Here is a 24,480-nt window from a genome sequence, read left to right as displayed (position 1 = left end):
ACTCTGTCACCCAGGCTGGAGTGTAGTGGTGCCATCTCAGCTCACTGCAGCTTCTGCCTCCTGGGTTCAAGCGATTCTCCCACCTCAGCCTCTCGAGTAGCTGGGACTACAGGCACACATCACCATGCCTGGCTAATTTTTTGTATTTTTAGCAGAGACAGGTTTTCACCATGTTGGCCAGGCTGCTGTTCTATATCTTCTTACCTAACTTTGAAATAGGGCTTGACACCATATGGGTCATAGCAGCTAGATGGGCATTCTTACTTTTATTGTTTCTGGATAAAGATCAGTTTTAGTAAAGGTCAGAGCCAACAGTGATATAGTTGGTTATAGCTAACTAAAAATAAAAGAAAAAAATCTTTCAATTACTTTAGTGTGTACCATTAACTTTGAGAGAGGTATTAGGAAGTAGAAGTCAGATATGAACTGCTTTAAATTGTGGCTCCACCGCTTAAAAGTATCTCAGGATCCTTAGGGTGTTGCTTTTCTAGCCAGAAACCTCTGTGGCTGGTGGCACCTTTGCCCAAGTTTTGTTCTGGCCCACTGGGCTCATTCTGCCCACTCGGCCTGGCAGGCTGCACTTGGCTCATGCTACCAGCCTGGATCCCATGCCTGCCAAGGGGAAGCCAGGAATGGAGCAGTGAGAGGTGTTTAATGAGCAAGCTTGGGGTCTAGCCACTGTGCACAGCCAGGCACACTGGCTACTGTAGCAGGGCGGGCAGCTCCAGAAGCCGGCATAGGCACTGGCTCCATGTAAGCCTGCGGTTTGATCAGATACACCGTAAGCATCTTCCACTGTGGGCACCCCCATCTGGACAAGGGGAATGCAGTGGTGCCTGGAAACTGGGAGATGCCAGAAACCACCAAGCCCCCAAAAGGGTGTCACAGCCCTGGCTCGTGGAGCCCCTAGGTCTGGGCTCCCTGAAGGGCCACAGCTCTTCTCTCCTTCTTATCTCCTGCAATGTGGCAAGCTGGGGAGAGGGATATGTTTCAGCCCTGTTTGTGTTACATCTCTTTCAGCCCACCATTTGGCAAGTCCTAAGTTCTTGTCCTGCATCCAGGAAGAATGAGGTATGTGGACAACTGGAGGGTGAACAAGGTGGAAAGGAGCTTTATTGAGTGACAGAACAGCTCTTGGGAGACCCAAAGTGGGTGGCTCCTATCTGCAGGCAGGTCATCCCAGTGAATGTCCAGCTCTCAGTGGAGAGGAGACCCAGAGTGGGTAGCTCCTACCTATTTGCAGGTAGGTCCTCCAGTCATCTGTGTGAGTCTGGCTGGGTCTGGGGTTTTTATGGGCTCGGGAGGGAGGAAGTGAGTGCTGATTGATCAATGGGCAGCCATGGGAGGGCTTGGAAAAAGCACTGTAAGTTCTCACTCTGGGCCACAGACTCCACCCGGAAATGACAGCCTGGCCCCCAGGCTTCAGGCTGTCCCCGGCTTGAAGGTGGAGCTTCACCGGGGACTGCCCCTTTCTGCCCAGGAACCTGTCTGCCTCCTGCCACCATCAATGTATGGCCCATGGTGCCCAGGCTGTTCTTGCCGAGGGGTGCCTGCAGGCCCACACCAAGCTGCCCTCAGTCCCCGCCTCGGCCTCCCTCCCATGCTTGTCAGTGCCTAAAGTCCAGAGGGGGTGGAGGTGGCAGGGGGCTGGCATGTCAGCACCACCCCAAGCACATGCACACCTGGCCAAGTTGTGGCAGCACCCGGGCTCGGCCACAGCTTTGCTCTGCCCTGGAGTGGGAGCTGGGAGTGGAGAGAAACCAGGCAGTGGGAGCAGGCACTTTCAAGCCTGCAGGGGCAAGGGGTTTCCTGGAACTCCAAGAGTGCAGGGATGCCCAGGTCCAGAGCCATGGCTGGGCATCTGCAGCTGTGCCCGGGAGTGTGGGGCTCCTGCCCCACCAACTCAGTAGGGGATGGGGTTCCCACCTGTTCCCGGCCCCCACCAGCACTGCCTCCCCTGCTGCAGCCAGCATCTTTGCAGTGGCTGCTCTAACTGGGCTACTGCTGCCCTCAAAAGCCTCGTTACTAGGGCCTGACTCAGGCATGTGGGTCCCTACATGAGCTAGTAATTTTTTTGCCCCTCCAAACACATATTCTTAACATACTTGTCCAACATTTAGAGAAGGCTGATGCTGCAGGGTAATGGGTGAAGGAGGCTTTCCTCTAATGTTCCCAGTGACTTAGCTAGAGCCCAAACCTGCATACCCTAACTTACTCAAATAGAAGACCTATAGCTAACCTCACCCACCCTCCTTAGAAGGCACATTATTTGATCATGCAGTACAGGAAGGGTCTCACTTCTACACTTCTACCACATACCCAGGCAGCCTATCAAAGTGTTCTTCCAACCTCTCCTTGAGAGGAATTGTGATCATTGTAATTTTCTCCATCATGATATATTTCCAGGGATATTTCAGTGTTCCTTAGAGACTGTTTACCTGGACAATGGCCTGGCCAGTATGCTTTTAAATCAAGCTCTGTTTTTGTCCATAGACAAGTTACTACATCTCTCTGTGCTTTACTTCCTTGTCTATAAAATGCGGCCAATACCCATTTATCTTGCATAGTTGTTGAGAATTAGAGATGGCATTGTACACTGCCTAGCACAGTACAAAGCAGATAAATATTAGCATTTATTAATGTTGCTATCATAATCATTTTTATCTTTCAAGATTGATTTTTTCCTTGACATTCAGGAAATGCAAATTAACTTGATAATAAAGTAAACAGAATATAATACAGTAAGAGAACTTTGGATTGGGAATGGCCTGTAAGCTGTTTCCATATTTGTAAATAACCAATCAAAATAAGTATATTCTTGAGAGCATTTAGTCTACCTTAGAATAAGAAAGCAAGTATCTATTTAAAAGATAACTTCAAACAAAAAGGAGATTAAGTTGACACGATCACTATACAACTAGAAGTGTACCTCACTTTTCTGGTAAGCGTCTTGTTAAACTATATTGTAGAATACAGAAACTGTATCTGAAAACTTTTATGGCACAATATGAAAATCTTTATCTAAATTTGTACACATTATTCACTTGGGAAAGGAAAATTATGGAATTTAAGCTATTTAGATCCTATCTAAATTGGCTACAGGGTTTTGAGATCACAAAAGTTAATAAACAACATTATTGTAACTTCCCAGAAATTATACTCTATATTGATATCATAAAATTTATAATCTTCTACATTATTAAAATATCCTAGTAATATAAATGTATCAGTTATATTAATCCACTATGAGGTAAATATAAATTTAAAAATAAATCAAACAATGAAATTTTAAAAGTACTTACATGCAGTACACAAATATGCAACAGCTGTATATCATTGGGAGTTCATCCAATAGCTGTAAGAAACAAAGATAGATAACAGGCTTGAATATCATGGAGCAGCAATTATTATGCAAATCAAAATAAAACATCAAAATGATTAAGATTTTCAGCTCTTAGACCAGGCACAGAGGCTCACACCTGTAATCCCAGCACTCTGGGAGGCCAAGGTTGGAAGATCGCTTGAACTTAGGTGTTTGAGATCAGCCTGAGTAACACAGTAATATCCTGTCTCTACAAAAACTTAAAAAGAAAATCAGCAGGGCATGGTAGTGGCATGTGCCTGTAGTCCCAGCTACTTGGGAGGCTGAGGCGAAAGGATCGCTTGAGCCTGAGAGGTCGAGGCTGCAGTAAGCCATGATTGCACCACTGCACTCCAGCCTGGGCAACAGAGCAAGACCCTGTCTCAAAAAAAAAAAAAAGAAAAAAAGAAAAGAAAAAAAGGTTTCAGCTCTTATTTCTTTTACTAATTCTCTTTATATATTTGTCATCAAATTTACTCTGAGTATGTGTGTGTAGTTTACTGTTTTTGAACAAACAAGGTTATCATCCAAGTGTCCTAATTTACATACTAAGCAGGGTACCTGACTCACTATTCCTGGAGGGCAGACTTGTCATTGTGCTGCTCATATCATCTGGTATTACAAACTATGATATTGTACCTCCAGAAAAAAATGATGTCCATCATCTACAGGTCCATAGGTCCTATCAGTATTCTTTTGCATTTCTATCCTTCCTATATCACCTTAAATGGATAAAGTGTCTACTAACATACATAAGAAGAGGTATTAATGGCCAGGGAAATAATTTTATTAATCTAAGTAAAGTATACCTCTGAGAAATAACATTTATTATTATTATTAGCAATGATAATAATAGTAGTAATAATAATTACAGCCATTATGTGTTAAACTGCAAGCTAGACACTAAGCTAGGTGTTGTAGATACCAATCTTAGAGTTTATTTATTACTAGATACACATTTAATTAATTCTTTAATAAAATGTCCACTATGTGCCAAGTAATGTGTTAAGAGCTGAGGATACAATTTTAAGACACAGTCACTGCCTTCAAGGAGTTCGCATTCTAATTAGAGGTTAAGGGAATGAAAGCATGATTAAATATAGAGTAAGGACTCCAACAAAAGACACAAAAGCCAAAGAAAGTGATGGCAGGAATGAAATGAAATGGGGTGGTGGAGAAAGGCATTCTAGGAAGTAGGAAGAGAGCTTATGTAAAGTGAATGATTCATTCTGGTAAATTATTAGAATTATGAAAATAATAGCATTTGTGCAAGTTAACTATTTTTAGTAATTAATTTTTTTGTTTGTTTGTTTGTTTGAGACGGAGTCTCGCTCTGTCACCCAGGCTGGAGTGCAATGGCACAATCCCAGCTTGAAATAGGTCTGCAGATTACATGTAATAATAAATCAATGTTAATTATTGATTTTGTTGGGAGTATTGTGGATATGTGAGTTTTTTTTTAAGCTATAACTTACATACCATAAAATTCACCTTTTTTTTAACCCCTTCATACAACAGTAAAAATTTATATCCCTTCTCTCCCTCACTAATTAAGTTTGAACAATGTTGGGCTTTCAGTTCTTCACGTTTCTTTCCTACCACAGGACCTTTGCGTGTGCTGTTTCCTCTACTTAAGCTTCTCCTCTTCCCCTAGTCCCTCTTTACCTTAATCACTTCTGGATATTTTTCAGGTTTCACTGTATATGCCACTTCTTCACCCTAAGGATCCTGAGACACTTTTAAGTGGTGGGGCAGTTCATATCTGACTTCTACTTCCTGATACCTCTCTCGAAGTTAATGGTACACACTAAAGTAATTGAAAGATTTTTTTCTTTTTAGTAAGCTATAACCAACTATATCACTGTTGGCTCTTACCTTAGTACTAAGACTGATCTTTATCCAGAAACAATAAAAGTAAGAATGCCATCTAGCTGCTATGACCCATATGGCATCAAGCCCTATTTCAAAGTTAGGTAAGAAGATACAGAACAGCAGCCTGGCCAACATGGTGAAAACGTGTTCCATCTACCTTTTTGCAGAAACTGACAAGCTGATCCAAAAATTCATATGAAAATGGACCCAGAGTAGCTAAAACAATAAAGAACAACAAACTTGGAATACTCACACTCTCCAATTTCAAGACTTACTACAAATGTACAGTAATTAAGGCTATGTGGTAATAGCATAAGAATAGATATATAAGTCAATAGAATAGAATTGCGAGCTGATAAACTCACACATTTATGACCAGTTGATTTTCAATAAGAGTGCTAAGACAACTCAATAAGGAAAGAACAGTCTTTTCAACAAATGGTTTTGGGACAATTAGATATCCAAGTACTATAGAATGAAGCCAGACCCCTACCTCATACCACATAAATAATTAACTCAAAATGGACCAAGACCTAAATGTAAGACCTATACTCTTAGACAAAAACACAGATATAAATCTTCACGACCTTGGATTAGGCAATAGTTTTTTAGCTATGATACCAAAAACATAAGGAACCAAAGAAAAAAAAAACAGATAAAATGTACTTCAGTAGAACTGAAAACTTTTTTTGCATCAAAGGACACTACTAAGAAAGTGAAAAGATGGGACAGGCCATCCGTGCTCTAAGCCTGGCAAGGGCCTGCTTGCCTGTGTCCCACATGCTAGAACTCGGCATCTGTAGGGGGCCTGCTAGGGGCAGGAAGGGACTGGCACCCAACCCTGAGCTGGGCACTCATGCTTCCCTGGAGCTGGGTGGAGGAGCTGAGGGTGTGGACAGGCATGAGGTATGGACATGTCCGTCCCTTTGAGGACCAAGATCATGACTACCACAGAGCGAGCACCCCTGGGGTCCTCAGATAAAAAGTCTGACCGCCACTGAGGATCCAGTCAGGCTCACCAGGCTACTGCCCAGCAAAAGCAGGGCCAGGCTGAAGCAGTGACACCACAGACTTGGGGCACAGGGGGGTATCTCAGTGTCTCAAGGCTGCTGTAACAAGTCACCATAAATGCAGTGACTCAAAACGGCACAAGCTGATGACAGTTGTGGAGGTCAGAAGTCCAGAATGGGTCTCACCAGGCTGAAATCAAGGGGCCAACTTCAGGGGAATCCGTTTCCTGCCTTTCCCGGCTTGAAAGGCCCCGTCATGGCTGTCACCTGGGCAGCTGCTCTGCTCCATGGGCCTGGCCTCACTTATAGGGCTCCAAGAACAGTGCCTAGATCATCCTGAGAGCCCTGTGGCGTTACTGTCTTGACAAAGGAACATTTGGGATGCACTGGAAGCCCAGAAGTCCACAGATGGGTATAGGAACCATCAGTTACTGTTGGGCACCTTGGGGGTCCCACACACACCACTGTGGGTGTCAGACCCTCAGATTGTTGCCACTTTGGGAAGGGGGTCAGCAGTTTGCAGAGGACTCTGGACAGCAGCAGGGAGCAGCAACAATACAGGGGTTCCCCCCAACCCCTGACCCTGCAGACCTTCACCCCCTGGTACATGGAGGAGGTGTCGTGCCCCTGCTTCAGGAAGCCTCGAGGGAGACACATGCACCCTCAGAATGCCCAGCTGGGGGCTCCTCACTGGAGGGCACTGGCAGAAACTGATGTCAGAAAACAGCAGCACAGAGTGGATCTGGCATAGATCAGGGTGTCACAGAAAAGATGCTTCGTAAGATGTGTTTTGATGAGGATATTTAAATAAATGTAATTTAATTGATGTTAAAAAAAAGAAAGTGAAAAGAAAACCCACAGAAGAAAACATTTGCAAATCATATCTGTATCCAGAGTCTAGTATCTAGAATATAGAAAGAAGTCTTACAACTCAATAAGAAAAATACAACTATGGCTATTTTAAAAATAGGCAAAGGATATCAATAGACATTTCTACTATGAAGATATACAAATGGTGTCAATAAGCACATGAAAAGATGTTCAACATTAGTCATTAAGGAAATGCAAATCAAAGCCACAATGAGAGAAACTACTTCATACCCACAAGATGGCTATACTAAAAAGATAAACAATAACAAGTATTGGCAATGATATGGAGAAGTTGCTGGTGGGAATCTAAATGGTGCAGCCACTTTCAAAAACAGCCTGGCAGTTCCTCAAAAGGTTAAATGACCCAGCAATTCCACTCCTAAGTATAGGTCTAAGAAAACTGAAAACATACATCCACAATGAGGGAAACTAAAAATATTTCACCCCCAAATATATTTCTTTGATATATTTCAGGACAGCGATTCAGAGGGACTAGAAACCAAAGAATAGCTAAAAAGCTGTCTTTTCTAGGGGAGATGTGCATCTGTAGAGGAAATAAAGTCAAGTAAACAACAGATGCGAACAGGCTTTCTTTGAACCACCCCCCACCCCTTCATCTGGATCTAGGAAAGATTAACTGAGAATCTGACACCTTTAAAGGTCTGACAGAAATATTTACCAAAGGCTACCATCTATTCTTCTGAGAGCTGCTACCCATGAAGTTTCATCCATATAACAAGGCTGCCTTTGCCAGCCAGGCCTTTCCTCTTCTTTCCCTCTTATAACCAGTCTTGCTACCATAACCTGTTTTGCCAAGCTCCAAGCCCCTATTCTTTCTGTGACCTCAAGATGGTATAAAAGTATCAATCTTCTGACCGTTTGAGTTTTTCATATTTTGTATGCCATGCCCATACATGTTAATAAGACCTCTATGCCTTTTTTCTTGTTAATCTATTATCGGTTTTTTTTTTCTTTTTTTTTGAGATGGAGTCTCACTCTGTCACCAGGAGGAGTGCAGTGGCGCGATCTTGGCTCACTGCAACCTCTGCCTCCCGGGTTCAAGTGATTCTCCTGCCTCAGCCTCCTGAGTAGCTGGGACTGCAGGCACGTGCCACCACACCCAGCTAATGTTTGTATTTTTAGTGGAGACGGGGTTTCACCATGTTGGCCAGGATGGTCTTGATCTCTTGACCTCGTGATCCACCCGCCTCGGCCTCCCAAAGTGCTGTGATTACAGGCGTGAACCACTGCGCTCGGCCTATTAGTGTGTTTTATAGACTCAAATCATTGAGCCTTTGGGGAAAAATTTAAACTTCCCTACAACACAACATGTACACAAAAGTTCATAGCAACATTATTCATTATTCATAATACTTAAAACGTGGGAACAACCCAAATTTCCATTAATTGACAAGTGGATAAAAGAATATGGTATATCCATACAATGGAATATTATTCAGGTAAAAAAATTAAGTACTTCTTGCTACAGCATGGGTGAACTGTGTGAAAACATGCTAAGTTAAAGAAACCAGACACAAAAGGCCACACATTATATGATTCCATTGATATGAAATGTCCGGAATGGGCAAATCCATACAGGAAGAGAGTGATTGTCAGGGGTTGTTGGAGGGAGTAATAGGGAGTGGTTGCTAATGGGCATGGATTTCTCTTTGGGGTGATGAAATGTTGTGGGATTAGATAGTGGCAGTGGCTCCACAATCTGTGAACATACATAAAACCACTGACTTGTACACTTTAAAAGGGTGAATTTTTACTGTTGTATGATAGGGTAAAAAAAAAAAGGTGAATTTTATGGTAAGTAAGTTATACTTTAAAAAAAACCTCACCTACATATCCACAATACTACCAACAAAATCAATAATTAACATTGATTTATTACTACATGTAATCCGCAGACCTCATTCAATTTTTTTAAGTGTCTCAATAATATCATAAATACAAATATGAACACACACACACACGTACATTGTATTTAGTTGTCAGGTCTTTTTATCTCCTTTTATCTGGAACACTTCATCAGTCTTTGAATTTTATGACTATCATACTTTTGAAGATGATAGGCCAGATGTTTTGTATAATGTCCTTCAATTTGGTTTTGTCTGATGTTTTCATAACATTAAATTCAGATTACGCATCTTTGGCAAGAGTATCAGAGAAGTGATGACATTTTTCTTGTCACTGCAGCCTATTAGATGGCATATGTAAACCAAAAATAAAGTTCTAAGCTCTCCAACTGACTGGATGAACCCCTCTTGGCCAAGGGGACCCCAGAGAAACATGAAAACTGAATTTTTAGCCATGATGGGGAAAGGAGGTCCGACATGCCTCGTTATAATCCTCACCCTTTTGGAGTTTAGGCACAACTGCCCATGATTAAGGTTAAAATAGAGATCATAAGGCTGACAAAACAGACTGTGGCAATAAACAGCCATTACCAAATTATAATCACAGTAAGAGTTGCAAGGTAGCCATGCAAGCTAAGAGTTAAGTTACACCCTGCAAACTATAAGATCTTATTAAACAGGTTTCTTCTTTTTTAAATTTTATTATTATTATACTTTAAGTTTTAGGGTACATGTGCACAATATGCAGGTTTGTTACATATGTATACATGTGCCATGTTGGTGTGCTGCACCCATTAACTCGTCATTTAGCATTAGGTATATCTCCTAATGCTATCCCTCCCCCCTCCCCCCACCCCACAACAGGCCCCGGTGTCTGATGTTCCCCTTCCTGTGTCCATGTGTTGTCATGGTTCAATTCCCACCTATGAGTGAGAACATGCAGTGTTTGGTTTTTTGTCCTTGCGATAGTTTGCTGAGAATGATGGTTTCCAGCTTCATCCATGTCCCTAACAAAGGACATGAACTCATCATTTTTTATGGCTGCATAGTATTCCATGGTGTGTATGTGCCACATTTTCTTAATCCAGTCTATCATTGTTGGACATTTAGGTTGGTTCCAAGTCTTTGCTATTGTGAATAGTGCCGCAATAAACATACGTGTGCATGTGTCTTTATAGCAGCATGATTTATAATCCTTTGAGTATATACCCAATAATGGGATGGCTGGGTCAAATGGTATTTCTAGTTCTAGATCCTCGAGGAATCGCCACACTGTCTTCCACAATGGTTGAACTAGTTTACAGTCCCACCAAAAGTGTAAAAGTGTTCCTATTTCTCCACATCCTCTCCAGCACGTGTTGTTTCCTGACTTTCTAATGATCACCATTCTAACTGGTGTGAGATGGTATCTCATTGTGGTTTTGAATTGCATTTCTCTGATGGCCAGTGATGATGAGCATTTTTTCATGTGTTTTTTTGGCTGCATAAATGTCTTCTTTTGAGAAGTGTCTGTTCATATCCTTTGCCCACTTTTTGATGGAGTTGTTTGTTTTTTTCTTGTAAATTTGTTTGAGTTCATTGTAGATTCTGGATATTAGCCCTTTGTCAGATGAGTAGATTGCAAAAATTTTCTCCCATTCTGTAGGTTGCCTGTTCACTCTGATGGTAGTTTCTTTTGCTGTGCAGAAGCTCTTCAGTTTAATTAGATCCCATTTGTCAATTTTGGCTCTTGTTGCCATTGCTTTTGGTGTTTTAGACATGAAGTCCTTGCCCATGCCTATGTCCTGAATGGTATTGCCTAGGTTTTCTTCTAGGGTTTTTATAGTTTTAGGTCTAACATGTAAGTCTTTAATCCATCTTGAATTAATTTTTGTATAAGGTGTAAGGAAGCGATCCAGTTTCAGCTTTCTACATATGGCTAGCCAGTTTACCCAGCACCATTTATTAAATAAGGAATCCTTTCCCCATTGCTTGTTTTTCTCAGGTTTGTCAAAGATCAGATAGTTGTAGATATGTGGCATTATTTCTGAGGGCTCTGTTCTGTTCCATTGGTCTATATCTCTGTTTTGGTACCAGTACCAGGCTGTTTTGGTTACTGTAGCCTTGTAGTATAGTTTGAAGTCAGGTAGAGTGATGCCTCCAGCTTTGTTCTTTTGGCTTAGGATTGACTTGGCAATGCGGGCTCTTTTTTGGTTCCATATGAACTTTAAAGTAATTTTTTCCAATTCTGTGAAGAAAGTCATTGGTAGCTTGATGGGGATGGCATTCAATCTATAAATTACCTTGGGCAGTATGGCCATTTTCACGATATTGATTCTTCCTACCCATGAGCATGGAATGTTCTTCCATTTGTTTGTATCCTCTTTTATTTCATTGAGCAGTGGTTTGTAGTTCTCCTTGAAGAGGTCCTTCACGTCCCTTGTAAGTTGGATTCCTAGGTATTTTATTCTCTTTGAAGCAATTGTGAATGGGAGTTCACTTATGATTTGGCTCTCTGTTTGTCTGTTATTGGTGTATAAGAATGCTTGTGATTTTTGCACATTGATTTTGTATCCTGAGACTTTGCTGAAGTTGCTTATCAGCCTAAGGAGATTTTGGGCTGAGACGATGGGGTTTTCTAGGTATACAATCATGTCATCTGCAAACAGGGAAAATTTGACTAATTGAATGCCCTTTATTTCCTTCTCCTGCCTGATTGCCCTGGCCAGAACTTCCAACACTATGTTGAATAGGAGTGGTGAGAGAGGACATCCCTGTCTTGTGCCAGTTTTCAAAGGGAATGCTTCCAGTTTTTGCCCATTCAGTATGATATTGGCTGTGGGTTTGTCATAAGTAGCTCTTATTATTTTGAGATATGTCCCATCAATACCTAATTTATTGAGAGCTTTTAGCACAAAGGGCTGTTGAATTTTGTCAAAGGCCTTTGCTGCATCTATTGTGATAACCATGTGGTTTTTGTATTTGGTTCTGTTTATATGCTGGATTACGTTTATTGATTTGCCTATGTTGAACCAGCCTTGCATCCCAGGGATGAAGCCCACTTGATCATGGTGGATAAGCTTTTTGATGTGCTGCTGGATTTGGTTTGCCAGTATTTTATTGAGGATTTTTGCCTCAATGTTCATCAAGGATATTGGTCTAAAATTCTCTGCCAGGCTTTGGTAACAGGATGATGGTGGCCTCATAAAATGAGTTAGGGAGGATTCCCTCTTTTTCTATTGATTGGAATAGTTTCAGAAGGAATGGTACCAGCTTCTCCTTATACCTCTGGTAGAATTCGGCTGTGAATCTGTCTGGTCCTGGACTCTTTTTGGTTGGTAAGCTATTAATTATTGCCTCAATTTCAGAGCCTGTTATTGGTCTATTCGGAGATTCAACTTCTTCCTGGTTTAGTCTTGGGAGGGTGTATGTGTCGAGGAATTTATTCATTTCTTCTAGATTTTCTAGTTTATTGGCGTAGAGGTGTTTATAGTATTCTCTGATGGTAGTTTGTATTTCTGTGGGATCGGTGGTGATATCCCCTTTATCATTTTTGATTGTGTCTATTTGATTCTTCTCTCTTTTCTTCTTTATTAGTCTTGCTAGCAGTCTATCAATTTTGTCGATCTTTTCAAAAAACCAGCTCCTGGATTCTTTGATTTTTTGAAGGGTTTTTTGTGTCTTTATCTCCTTCAGTTCTGCTCTGATTTTAGTTATTTCTTGCCTTCTGCTAGCTTTTGAATGTGTTTGCTCTTGCTTCTCTAGTTCTTTTAATTGTGATGTTAGGGTGTCAATTTTAGATCTTTCCTGCTTTCTCTTGTGGGCATTTAGTGCTATACATTTCCCTCTACACACTGCTTTGAATGTGTCCCAGAGATTCTGGTATGTTGTGTCTTTGTTCTCGTTGGTTTCAAAGAACATCTTTATTTCTGCCTTCATTTCGTTATGTACCCAGTAGTCATTCAGGAGCAGGTTGTTCAGTTTCCATGTAGTTGAGCAGTTTTGAGTGAGTTTCTTAATCCTGAGTTCTAGTTTGATTGCACTGTGGTCTGAGAGACAGTTTGTTATACTTTGTTCTTTTACATTTGCTGAGGAGTGCTTTACTTCCAACTATGTGGTCAATTTTGGAATAGGGGTGGTGTGGTGCTGAAAAGAATGTATATTCTGTTGATTTGGGGTGGAGAGTTCTGTAGATGTCTATGAGGTCCGCTTGGTGCAGAGCTGAGTTCAATTCCTGGATATCCTTGTTAACTTTCTGTCTCGTTGATCTGTCTAATGTTGACAGTGGGGTGTTAAAGTCTCCCATTATTATTGTGTGGGAGTCTAAGTCTCTTTGTAGGTCACTAAGGACTTGCTTTATGAATCTGGGTGCTCCTGTATTGGGTGCATATATATTTAGGATAGTTAGCTCTTCTTGTTGAATTGATGCCTTTACCATTATGTAATGGCCTTCTTTGTCTCTTTTGATCTTTGTTGGTTTAAAGTCTGCTTTATCAGAGACTAGGATTGCAACCCCTGCCTTTTTTTGTTTTCCATTTGCTTGGTAGATCTTCCTCCATCCCTTTATTTTGAGCCTATGTGTGTCTCTGCACGTGAGATTGGTCTCCTGAATACAGCACACTGATGGGTCTTGACTCTTTATCCAATTTGCCAGCTTGTGTCTTTTAATTGGAGCATTTAGCCCATTTACATTTAAGGTTAATATTGTTATGTGTGAATTTGATCCTGTCATTATGATGTTAGCTGGTTCTTTTGCTCGTTAGTTGATGTAGTTTCTTCCTAGCCTTGACGGTCTTTACAATTTGGCATGTTTTTGCAGTGGCTGGTACCAGTTGTTCCTTTCCATGTTTAGTGCTTCCTTCAGGAGCTCTTTTAGGGCAGGGCTGGTGGTGACAAAATCTCTCAGCATTTGCTTGTCTGTAAAGGATTTTATTTCTCCTTCACTTATGAAGCTTAGTTTGGCTGGATATGAAATTCTGTGTTGAAAATTCTTTTCTTTAAGAATGTTGAATATTGGCCCCCACTGTCTTCTGGCTTGTAGAGTTTCTGCTGAGAGATCAGCTGTTAGTCTGATGGGCTTCCCTTTGTGCGTAACCCGACCTTTCTCTCTGGCTGCCCTTAACATTTTTTCCTTCATTTCAGCTTTCGTGAATCTGACAGTTATGTGTCTTGGAGTTGCTCCTCTCGAGGAGTATCTTTGTGGCATTCTTTGTATTTCCTGAATTTGAATGTTGGCCTGCCTTGCTAGATTGGGGAAGTTCTCCTGGATAATATCCTGCAGAGTGTTTTCCAACTTGGTTCCATTCTCCCCGTCACTTTCAGGTACAACAATCAGACGTAGATTTGGTCTTTTCACATAGTCCCATATTTCTTGGAGGCTTTGTTCGTTTCTTTTTATTCTTTTTTCTCTAAACTTCTCTTCTGGCTTCATTTCATTCATTTCGTCTTCCATCACTGATAGCCTTTCTTCCAGTTGATCACATCAGCTACTGAGGCTTGTGCATTCGTCACGTAGTTCTCGTGCCGTGGTTTTCAGCTCCATCAGGTCCTTTAAGGACCTCTCTGCATTGGTTATTCTAGTTAGCCATTCATCTTATTTTTTTTCAAGGTTTTTAACTTCTTTGCCATTGGTTCGAACTTCCTCCTTTAGCTCGGAGTAATTTAATCTTCTGAAGCCTTCTTCTCTCAACTTGTCAAAGTCATTCTCCGTCCAGCTTTGTTCCATTGCTGGTGAGGAGCTGCATTCCTTTGGAGGAGGACAGGCGCTCTGATTTTTAGTTTCCAGTTTTTCTGCTCTGTTTTTTCCCATCTTCGTGGTTTTATCTACCTTTGGTCTTTGATGATGGTGACGTACAGATGGGTTTTTGGTGTGGATGTCCTTTCTGTTTGTTAGTTGTCCTTCTAACAGTCAGGACCCTCAGCTGCAGGTCTGTTGGAGTTTGCTGGAGGTCCACTTCAGACCCTGTTTGCCTGGGTATCAGCAGTGGTGGCTGCAGAACAGAGGATATTGGTGAACCGCAAATGCTGCTGCCTCATCATTCCTCTGGAAGTTTTGTCTCAGAAGAGTACCCAGCCGTGTGAGGTGTCAGTCCGCCCCTACTGGGGGGTGCCTCCCAGTTAGGCTACTCGGGGGTCAGGGACCCACTTGAGGAGGCAGTCTGCCCGTTCTCAGATCTCAAGCTTCGTGCTGGGAGAACCACTACTCTCTTCAAAGCTGTCAGACAGGGACATTTAAGTCTGCAGAGGTTACTGCTGCCTTTTGTTTGTCTGTGCCCTGCCCCCAGAGGTGGAGCCTATAGAGGCAGGCAGGCCTCCTTGAGCTGTGGTGGGCTTCATCCAGTTCGAGCTTCCCGGCCGCTTTGTTTACCTACTCAAGCCTCGGCAATGGCAGGCGCCCCTCCCCCAGCCTCACTGCTGCCTTGCAATTTGATCTCAGACTGCTGTGCTAGCAGTGAGAGAGGCTCCGTGGGCGTAGGACCCTCCGAGCCAGGTGCGGGATATAATCTCCTGGTGTGCGGTTTGTTAAGCCCATTGGGAAAGCGCAGTATTAGGGTGGGAGTGACCCGATTTTCCAGGTGCCATCGGTCACCCCTTTCTTTGACTAGGAAAGGGAATTCCCTGACCCCTTGCACTTCCTGGGTGAGGCGATGCCTCGCCCTGCTTTGGCTCACGCACAGTTCACTGCACCCACTGACCTGCACCCAATGTCCGGCACTCCCCAGTGAGATGAACCCGGTACCTCAGTTGGAAATGCAGAAGTCACCCGTCTTCTGTGTCGCTAACGCCGAGAGTTGTAGACTGGAGCTGTTCCTATTTGGCCATCTTGGCTACTTGACCAGGTTTCTTTTCTTAATGCAGTATAATGTGGCTTACTTTTCAACCTGACTTTGGTATAGCATCACATGACAAGGAAATCAAAGGACCTCTTGAGACTCTATTGTCCTGAGATAGGAATAATACAGGGTGGAGAAGAAATTCCAGGCAGCAATTTCACATGACTTAGAGTCTTTGGGCTGGTAAGATCCTGAAAAACAGGGTGTGGACCAAGCTGGCTAAGACCGATTGGATCCAGCATGTCACTGGATTTGACCGAGGTTTCACCTAGGACCTCATTATATGCTCATTAACATACTAAACCACAAACCCAGTAGCACCATTGAAATAGGTCAGGGTCACTGGTCTCGTTGTCTAATGTGTTATCCGAGCTTGTGGTCTCAAGAAAATTAAGGAGTGTGGACCCAAAGAATGAGGTTGGAGGAAAAGTTTAATAAGCAAAAGAAGAAAAGCTGAATTGAAAAGCTTTCACAAGAAACTGCTCTCATGTCTGTAAGTGTTTGAGAAACTTATCTATAAAACTGTCTGCATAACTTCCCTTTATGTAGTTGTGGGTATGTCTCTAGGTAAGCATAAAGTGAAACTTTTTGTTTGTATAATTGTGGTTTTGTTTAAAGTAAGCCCCCCTCCTCCCTCTGCAAGTTTCCATGGGGCCCACTGTGTACATGTCTGAAAAGGGGAGGAAACTTCCTGGGAGCTCGCTAATCATACAAAGAGCAAAGGGCTTCTATGCTGGACTTTTCCTGCCTTGCCTGCTTATCTGTGGCTTATCTGTGCAGGTGCACTGTAGCTGCGATTTTTCAGGCAGGCAGCTTCTACAGTCTGAGTTTTTCTCCAAGCTGCTCTATCTTGCCTGTAGCTGTGATTTTTCAGGCAGGCAGCTTTTCCAAGGACCAGCCTTAACCGTTTACCTAACTAATTTTTCCTTTTCTTCTCCCTCACTATGACAGTTCCAGGAACACCTATTGGGTGGCACCACAGTTCTGATAAATCTCTACCTTTTTCCAGGAATTTTCATGAATATTCCATTCCTTGGTTAGAGAAACACATAAAGGTAGCAGCCCCAAACCCCACTGCATGACACTCTCTCAAGTACACCTGCACTCCCTTAAGTGTGTACTTTTACTCTTTGCAATAAATTTCTTTACTTTCATTATTTTTCGACTTGTCCTTGAATTCATTCTTGTGATGGTGTCAAGAGCCTAGACATTGGCTAGGATAGAGGTCCACTGCTGTTTGGGGACTTCCCCCAGCCCACCAGTATCACACCATGCCATGGTCACTAATATTGGCTCAGAATAAACCTTTAAAAAATACTTGACAGGCCAGGCGCAGTGGCTCACGCCTGTATTCCCAGCACTTTGGGAGGCCAGGTGGGTGGATCATCTGAAGTCAAGAGTTCAAGACCAGCCTGGCCAATGTGGTGAAACCCCGTCTCTACTAAAAATACAAAAATTAGCGAGGCATGGTGGCGGGTGCTTATAACCCCAGCTACTCAGGAGGCTGAGGCAGGAGAATCGCTTGAACCTGGGAGGCAGAGGTTGCAGTGAGCCGAGATCACACTTAATTCCAGTGTCACTCTGGGCGACAGAGTGCGACTCCATCTCAAAAAAAAAAAAAAATTAGCTGGGCATGGTGGTGCACGCCTGTAACCCCAGCTACTCGGGAGGCTGAGGCAGGAGAATCACTTGAACCTGGGAGGCAGAGGTTGCCGTGAGCCAAGATTACACCACTGCATGCCAGCCTAAGTGACAAGGGTGAAACTCCATCTCAAAAAATAATAATAATAAAAATTAAAAATAATAAAATAAAGATATTTGACAGGGTTTAGTTTTTCCATTAACACATATAATTTTGATTTGTCCCATTAGTGATGATTAGGTTGCTTGATTAAGGTGTTTCCCACTTGGCTTCTCCACTGTAAAGGTATTCTTTCTCCCCTTTTTAAGTATTTTGTGGAAAGGTACTTTGAAACTATGTAAATATACTCTTTAACATCAAACTTTTTCTTTATTCATTTATTTATACTCATGTATTATTTCATTTAATACATCATTTATTATCTAGTATGGACTCAGATTTCCCATATTACTCATCGGGTTACATTATAACTATTATAACTCGTTACCATTTATTTTGATGCTCAAATTGCCCCATATTTGGCCAGCAGGAACCTCTTCAAGTTGGCTTCAGTGTCCTTTTGACATATTCCCATAATTTTTTGAGCCTTTCCATTTTTTCTGGCATAAAAAGATGATCTAGGCTGATATTGTCCTTTTTTTTTTCCTGCCCCAGCCCTTGGAATCAGCCCTGGTTCCTTTTAAAGAAGAATGATTTTTAGAAAACAAGATCTGGATGCTAGATATATTCTTTGGCTTTGAAGTTCCCCATTCCCAGATCCTCTCATGGACAGAGCTTGAGAATATATGTATATATATGTGTATTAAAATATTTAAGTATGTATACATATACACAAAATACATACATATGCATATCACATATTTTCACATCTATATTTATGTCTATTATATATGCATGTATTGAACATAGGAGTCTGCACTGTTAACTCCAATTTCAGTTTGTCACCACAGAGCTCATTCTAGTTTTCATCTTTTCCGTATTTGCGACTTTTGTTCTCTAACAGTAAGAAACCTGGCTCCCATTCTCCTTAATGTATTTATTTATTTGATTAATTACCCTGTATGCAACATGGCTTCCATTGCTACCTCTCCTTTTCCCAAGCAATGCCCTTCTCACTCAATTCAGGCTCCAACACTCGGTGCTGGGCTGCTGCTGCACCTCCACTTAGACGGCCTCTCGACTCTGCTTGTGCTCTCAGATCCTGCACTGGGCCACTCTGCCATGTAGAAGTCACTGTCACCTTCCCAGGGTACCAAAACATGGCACAAAGCTGTCCCCACTATGTGGCACTCTCTCCATCCCACTCAGATTCCAACCGCATGTCAAATGACCCCCCCAACTTGGGAGGACACCCTTCTTATTCTGCACTGAGCTGTCCCCTTTGCATGGATACCTTTTCAACCCTGGTCTCTAATACACTGTCCCTGGGCTGCCTTGATGTGCAAATACCCTCCTCACTCCTAGTTAGGCTCTGACACCCTACACTGGACTATCCCCCTATGTTGACACTCTCTTTAACTGGCTGAGGTCCCAGAGTTCTGTGATGGATGGTCCCCACCCCATGTGGCTATCCTATAAGCCACACTCAGGTTTTGACACTCCAATGTGGCTACTGAGCACTTGAAATAAGCCTAATCTGAACTAAAAATATATTGCAGGTATAATAACCAGATTTAAGAATATGAAATACTTTATTCATAATTTTTTATATTGATTATATATATAGAGAGAAGTAGTATTTTAGATATACTGGGTTAAATAAAATTTATTATGATTATTATTATTATTTGAGACAGAGTCTTGCTCTGTCGCCAGGCTGGAGTGCAGTGGCGTGATCTTGGCTTACTGCGATCTCCGCCTCCCAGGCTCAAGAGATTCTCCTGTCTCAGCTTCCCGGGTAGCTGGGATTACAGGTGCACACCACCACACCCAGCTAATTTTTGTATTTTTAGTAGAGACGGGGTTTCCACATGTTGGCCAGGATGGTCTCAATCTCCTGACCTCGTGATCCACCCACCTCCGCCTCTCGAAGTGCTGGGATTACAGGCATGAGCCACCGCGCCCAGCCAAATAAAATATATTATTATTTTCACCCATTTCTGTGTACTTTTTTTCAATGTAGCTACTAGAAAAATTTAAATTACAAATGTAGCTCAGATTTTACTTGTACTACTGTTCTAGAAGTTTCTGGATTAGTGATGGGAAATCAAGAGATCAAAAGACTGAGGACTTGACATATATGCCCTCCTCAGAGTAAGGATGGAAACTAAAAATCCTTGGCTAGCTCTGTAGGGGTGTCCAATCTTTTGGCTTCCCTGAGCCACACATAAAATTAACACTAACGGCCGAGTGCGGTGGCTCACGCTTGTAATCTCAGCATTTTGGGAGGCTGAGGCAGGCGGATCACCTGAGGTCAGGAGTTCGAGACCAGCCTGGCCAACATGGTGAAACCCCGTCTCTACTAAAAATATAAAAAATTAGCCGGGCTTGGTGGTGGGTGCCTGTAGTCCTAGCTACTTGGGAGGCTGAGGCAGGAGAATTGCTTGAACCTGGGAGGCAGAGGTTGCAGTGAGCCAAGATTGCGCCACTGCACTCCAGCCTGGGCAATAAGAGCAAAACTTCGACTCAAAAAAATGAAAAATAAAAATAAAAATAAATTGCAAAAAAAACCTTATAATGTTTTAAGAAAGTTTATGAATTTGTATTGGGCTGCATTCAAAGCCATCCTGGGTCACACGCGGCCCACAGGTTGGACAAGCTTGCTTTAAAGTCTTGCTACATAGAGGGACTCAGACTATTCAAATGGATGCCATACAGCCATGAAAGAATGCAGGTATCTCAGAATAAGAATATATTGTTCTGGTGAACTGATTATGTCTTTTTAAGATGTCCCCATGTGACTCTGCTCTCTAATGCTGCTCTCAATTTTATACGCCTGCATAGAGATGGTCAAAAAGCCCTATACTATTTGTACTTGTTTTCCTTATGGACTCACCTGCTTATTTCTTTACTTCACTTAGTCAGTTTGGATCCTCAGACTTGAAGTAAAAAACTCCAGAGATTACAAATCCCATCTTTTAGCCATAGTTATGTGCTCTTTTCTCAAATCTGAAGTACTTCTGAATTAAGAGAAATAAGCATTTGTCAATTTCATCATTACTAACCTGCATTTCATATTTCAGAGTCATGTGGAAGCACCAGGATCCCATTCCTACCACTGAAATTAAACAAATGAAAAAAAAATTAGCATGAAATTCTTTGTGCGTGGACAGTGACCTGAGAAGACAATAAGACATTTCAAAGCATTGAGTTAAGGATAATGAAGTTTATAAAATCTAGTGGCAAGATATAGCTGACTCTTGAGTAAGTGCTATAATTGGTGAAATTTTGGTGTAGAAAAGAAGTACAATATAAGTTCTCCTAAATTCCCTCTACTAAGTGACTTACTAGACTAACAATATTCCATTATTTCTGTAAAATGTATTATCTGATGCTCAGGATAAGTTTTAATGCACATAGCTGGTTAGCTACTCCTTTGCACTTCTGACCCAAATGGCTAAGGTGTATGCTTACTAAGAGCCAGTCAGTTTGTTCCTGAACTTGTTGATGCCATTGTATTTGGTTATCAGAGCTATGACTGCAAAAAGAGTTGTTGCTTCTCCAAGAACTATTTAAAATGCTTAAAGTAGACTTAATAAAAATGAGTTGCTGTCCGGACACAGTGGCTTGCGCCTGTAATCCCAGCACTTTGGGAGGTTGAGGCGGGTGGACCATCTAAGGTCAGGAGTTCAAGACCAGCCTGGCCAACATGGTGAAACCCCGTCTCTACTAAAAATACAAAAATTAGCTGGTCATGGTGGCAGGCCCCTGTAATACCAGCTACTCGGGAGGCTGAGGCAAGAGAATCGTTTGAACCCAGAAGAAGGAGATTGCAGTGAGCTGAGACTGTGCCACTGCACTCCAGCCTGGGCAACAAGAGCAAAACTCTGTCTCAAAAAAAAAAAAAAAAAAAAAGTTGCTAATAAAAATCATGTTGAATTAGGTGTGGCTGGATATCTGTTACAGACTGGGAAAAATAGTAAAAATCTAAAAAGATTCTGTAGGCAGGGCACAGTGGCTCAGGCTTGTAATCCCAGCACTTTGGGAGGCTAAGGCCAGAGGATCGCTTGAACTCAGAAGTTCAAGACCAGCCTGGGCAACATAGTGAGACCTTATCTCTATTAATACATAAGATAATAATAATAAAATTAAAAAATAAAAAGATTCTGTGTTCATGTCCTAAGTTCTTCCCAAGTGCCTCCATTTTAAATAAACTATTTTCATTTTAGCGTTTTATAAAATGTTTGGTTTTTAAAGCAAAGAGTAAGTAGAACTAAAATTAGGGTCTCTCATTCAATGGTCATGCCCTATGTTAAGTAATTGTCAAAGATTATATACAACAAAAATAAAACTTCAGGCCCAGCCCGGTGGCTCACACCTGTAATCCCAGCACTTTGGAGGCTGAGGCAGACAGATCACCTGAGGTCAGGAGTTCGAGATCAGCCTGGTCAACATGGTGAAGCCCCATCTCTACTAAAAATACAAAAATTAGCCAGACATGGTGATACACACCTGTAGTCCCAGCTACTTGGGAGGCTGAGGCGGGAGGATCACGTAAACCTGGGAAATGGAGGTTGCAGTGAGCCGAGATTGTGCCACTGCACTTCAGCCTCGGCGACAGAGTGAGACTCCATCTCAAAAATGAAAAAACACACACACAAAAAATTAAAAATTAAACTTCATGTATATATGTATTCAATAATTCTGTGCTTCAATATATCAAAGGTTTAATATCCAAAATTTAAAAAATTCTATGCTTCAACTTAAAAAAATTAACTGATCAAGTATCAGCCCTTATAACATCTAATAAAGCTTTTTTTTCCTGATTCAGTTTAGTTCAGAATTTACTGAGTGCATCCTATTTGCCAAATTCAGTTATAGATGCTGAGGTACAAAGATAAGATCCAGTCATTGGCCTTAATGAAACATATAGTCTAATGGAAGAGACAGGCAGATAAACAGAAGGTGCCTGTACATGGACATATGCGTTGAGTACCACAGAAGCACAGAGAAGGAACACTTGTGAAGGAAATCCAAGAATGCAAGAATGATGGTACAGATTAAACTTAAGGATACATAGGACTTAGCCCAACAAATGTAGTGAGTAGGGGCGTCATTAAATAATTTGTATGAAGCCACCTGAGAAAAATTTCAAACTATATGTTATTCTTGCCTTTAAAAAAATCACTAGATTGTAATTTTTACTCCTCAAAATGAAAGGAGGGAAATAAGATAGTTATTGCACTCATCTCATTAGAGAAATAAGGAAGTGGGGTGGTTCGTGCCTTTTTTCCCAAAAAAGTAATTAGAAGGTACAAAGGTGGATAAATTATTCAATGTAAAGGAAAAAAAAAAACCTTTAAGTTATTTAAAGTCACACAATAACAATATACTATGAAGTAAAAAAAAAAAAGTGAGATGGGATGATTATTCATCTTGGTAGAATGGCCACTTTATCATGCCTTACTCAAGGACTGTTTTTATCAAAACCTTTTCAAAGTGTTCTCTTGATACTGTTAAATTATATAGCATTAAAAGTCTGATTTTTTTCCCTGCTTTTGCTCACAGAGCCATTAAACGTCTGACTTTTTAGAGATCTCTACAGTTTATTTCCTTTCAACAATCTGGGTAACACATAAAAAAGTATTCTGATGAAAATCTATTCTGGTGGCTACTCAGAGGTTTCAAATTCCTTTCAGGAGAGGGTAGCACTAGGTTTACTCCTCTTTTTTCTTTGTTATTTTCCTTTCTTTTAAAAAGTGCTCTCCTGCAACTGACATTTCTAGACATTTAGAGTCCAAAAACATGTAATAGAACAGCATTCTCTATGCAATATTTTGTATTTTGCCCCTTTAAAGCAAACCACCAAGTTTTGCTGTTTATCAGGTTTCTTGAGATATAATTCACATAAAATCAATCCAAAGTATACAATTCAATTGTTTTCAGTATATTCAGAGGTGTGCAAACATCACCTCAACCTAATTTTAGAACATTTTCATCACCCCTAAAAGAAAGCCTATACCCATTAGCAGTCATTTTCCATTTTCTCTCAACCCCTCCAGCCCTGGGCAATCATTAGTCTACTTTGTCTGTACAGATTTGCCTACTGGGGACATTACATCTAAGTGGAATCATACATCATGTAGTCTTTTATGTCTAGCTTCTCTTCCTTAAGCATAATGTTTCCAAGGTTCATTTATGTCATCACATGCATCAGTGATTCATCCTTTTTATGGACAAATAATAATATTCCATTATATGAACATACCATATTTTACTTATCCATTCATCAGGTGATGGACATTGCTATGTATTGAATGTTTCTATGCCTGCCTCCCCAACTCCCCAGTTCATACGTTGAAGCTCTAGCCCCTAATGTGATGGTATCTGGAGGTGAGACCTTTGGGAGTTAATTAGGTTTGGATGAGGTCATATGGGTGTGGCATCCCCAGGATGGGATTAGTGCCCTTATAAGAGTAAGACACTGAAGCTTGCTTCTTCTCTTTCCACAGCACAGACAGAGGAAAGGCCATGTGAGACACAGCAAGAAAGTGACCATCTGCAAGCCAGGAAGGAGACGTTTTTTGGTTTTGGTTCCTCACCAGGAACCAAATTAAATGCCACCTTGATCTTGGACTTCCAAGCCTCCAGAACTGTGAGAAATAAATGTATGTTGCTTAAGCCACCCAGTCTATGGTATTTTGTTACGGCAGCCTGAGCTAAAAAAGACATTTAGGTTGTTTCTACATTTTCACTATTATGAACATATTGTATTTCACATATTGTATATGTGAACACTCATATACAAGTTTTTATGTGGACATATGTTTTTATTTCATTCATTCATATACACTTTGGAGTGAGATTTCTGGGTCACATGGTTTAGTATTTTGAGGAAGTGTTTTTTGGAGTGTCTGTACCATCTTATATTCCTATCAGCAATATACTA

At 41.4% G+C, this 24,480-nt stretch overlaps 1 protein-coding gene across 4 annotated transcripts in view; it reads right to left on the bottom strand.

Annotated features, from left to right (window-relative positions):
- Positions 1–24,480, bottom strand: part of ACER3 (alkaline ceramidase 3) — a 161,692-nt gene that overhangs the window by 44,653 nt on the left and 92,559 nt on the right. For 2 of the 4 annotated variants that reach the window (XM_001175032.8, XM_063783252.1), the window contains exons 3-4: positions 20,597–20,649; positions 3,303–3,355 (exon numbers count right to left, since the gene is read on the bottom strand). In XM_001175032.8, the coding sequence (XP_001175032.1) occupies positions 3,303–3,355; positions 20,597–20,649 (106 nt within the window). Of the gene's footprint in view, positions 1–3,302; positions 3,356–20,427; positions 20,552–20,596; positions 20,650–24,480 lie in introns of all 4 variants that reach the window. The other 2 variants (XM_016921661.4, XM_063783253.1) reach the window with 2 other exon arrangements.

This window comes from Pan troglodytes, chromosome 9 (assembly GCF_028858775.2).
Source record: "Pan troglodytes isolate AG18354 chromosome 9, NHGRI_mPanTro3-v2.0_pri, whole genome shotgun sequence".
In the NCBI taxonomy this organism is placed as follows: Eukaryota; Metazoa; Chordata; class Mammalia; order Primates; family Hominidae; genus Pan; species Pan troglodytes.
This window is presented reverse-complemented; position numbering and strand designations above follow the sequence as displayed.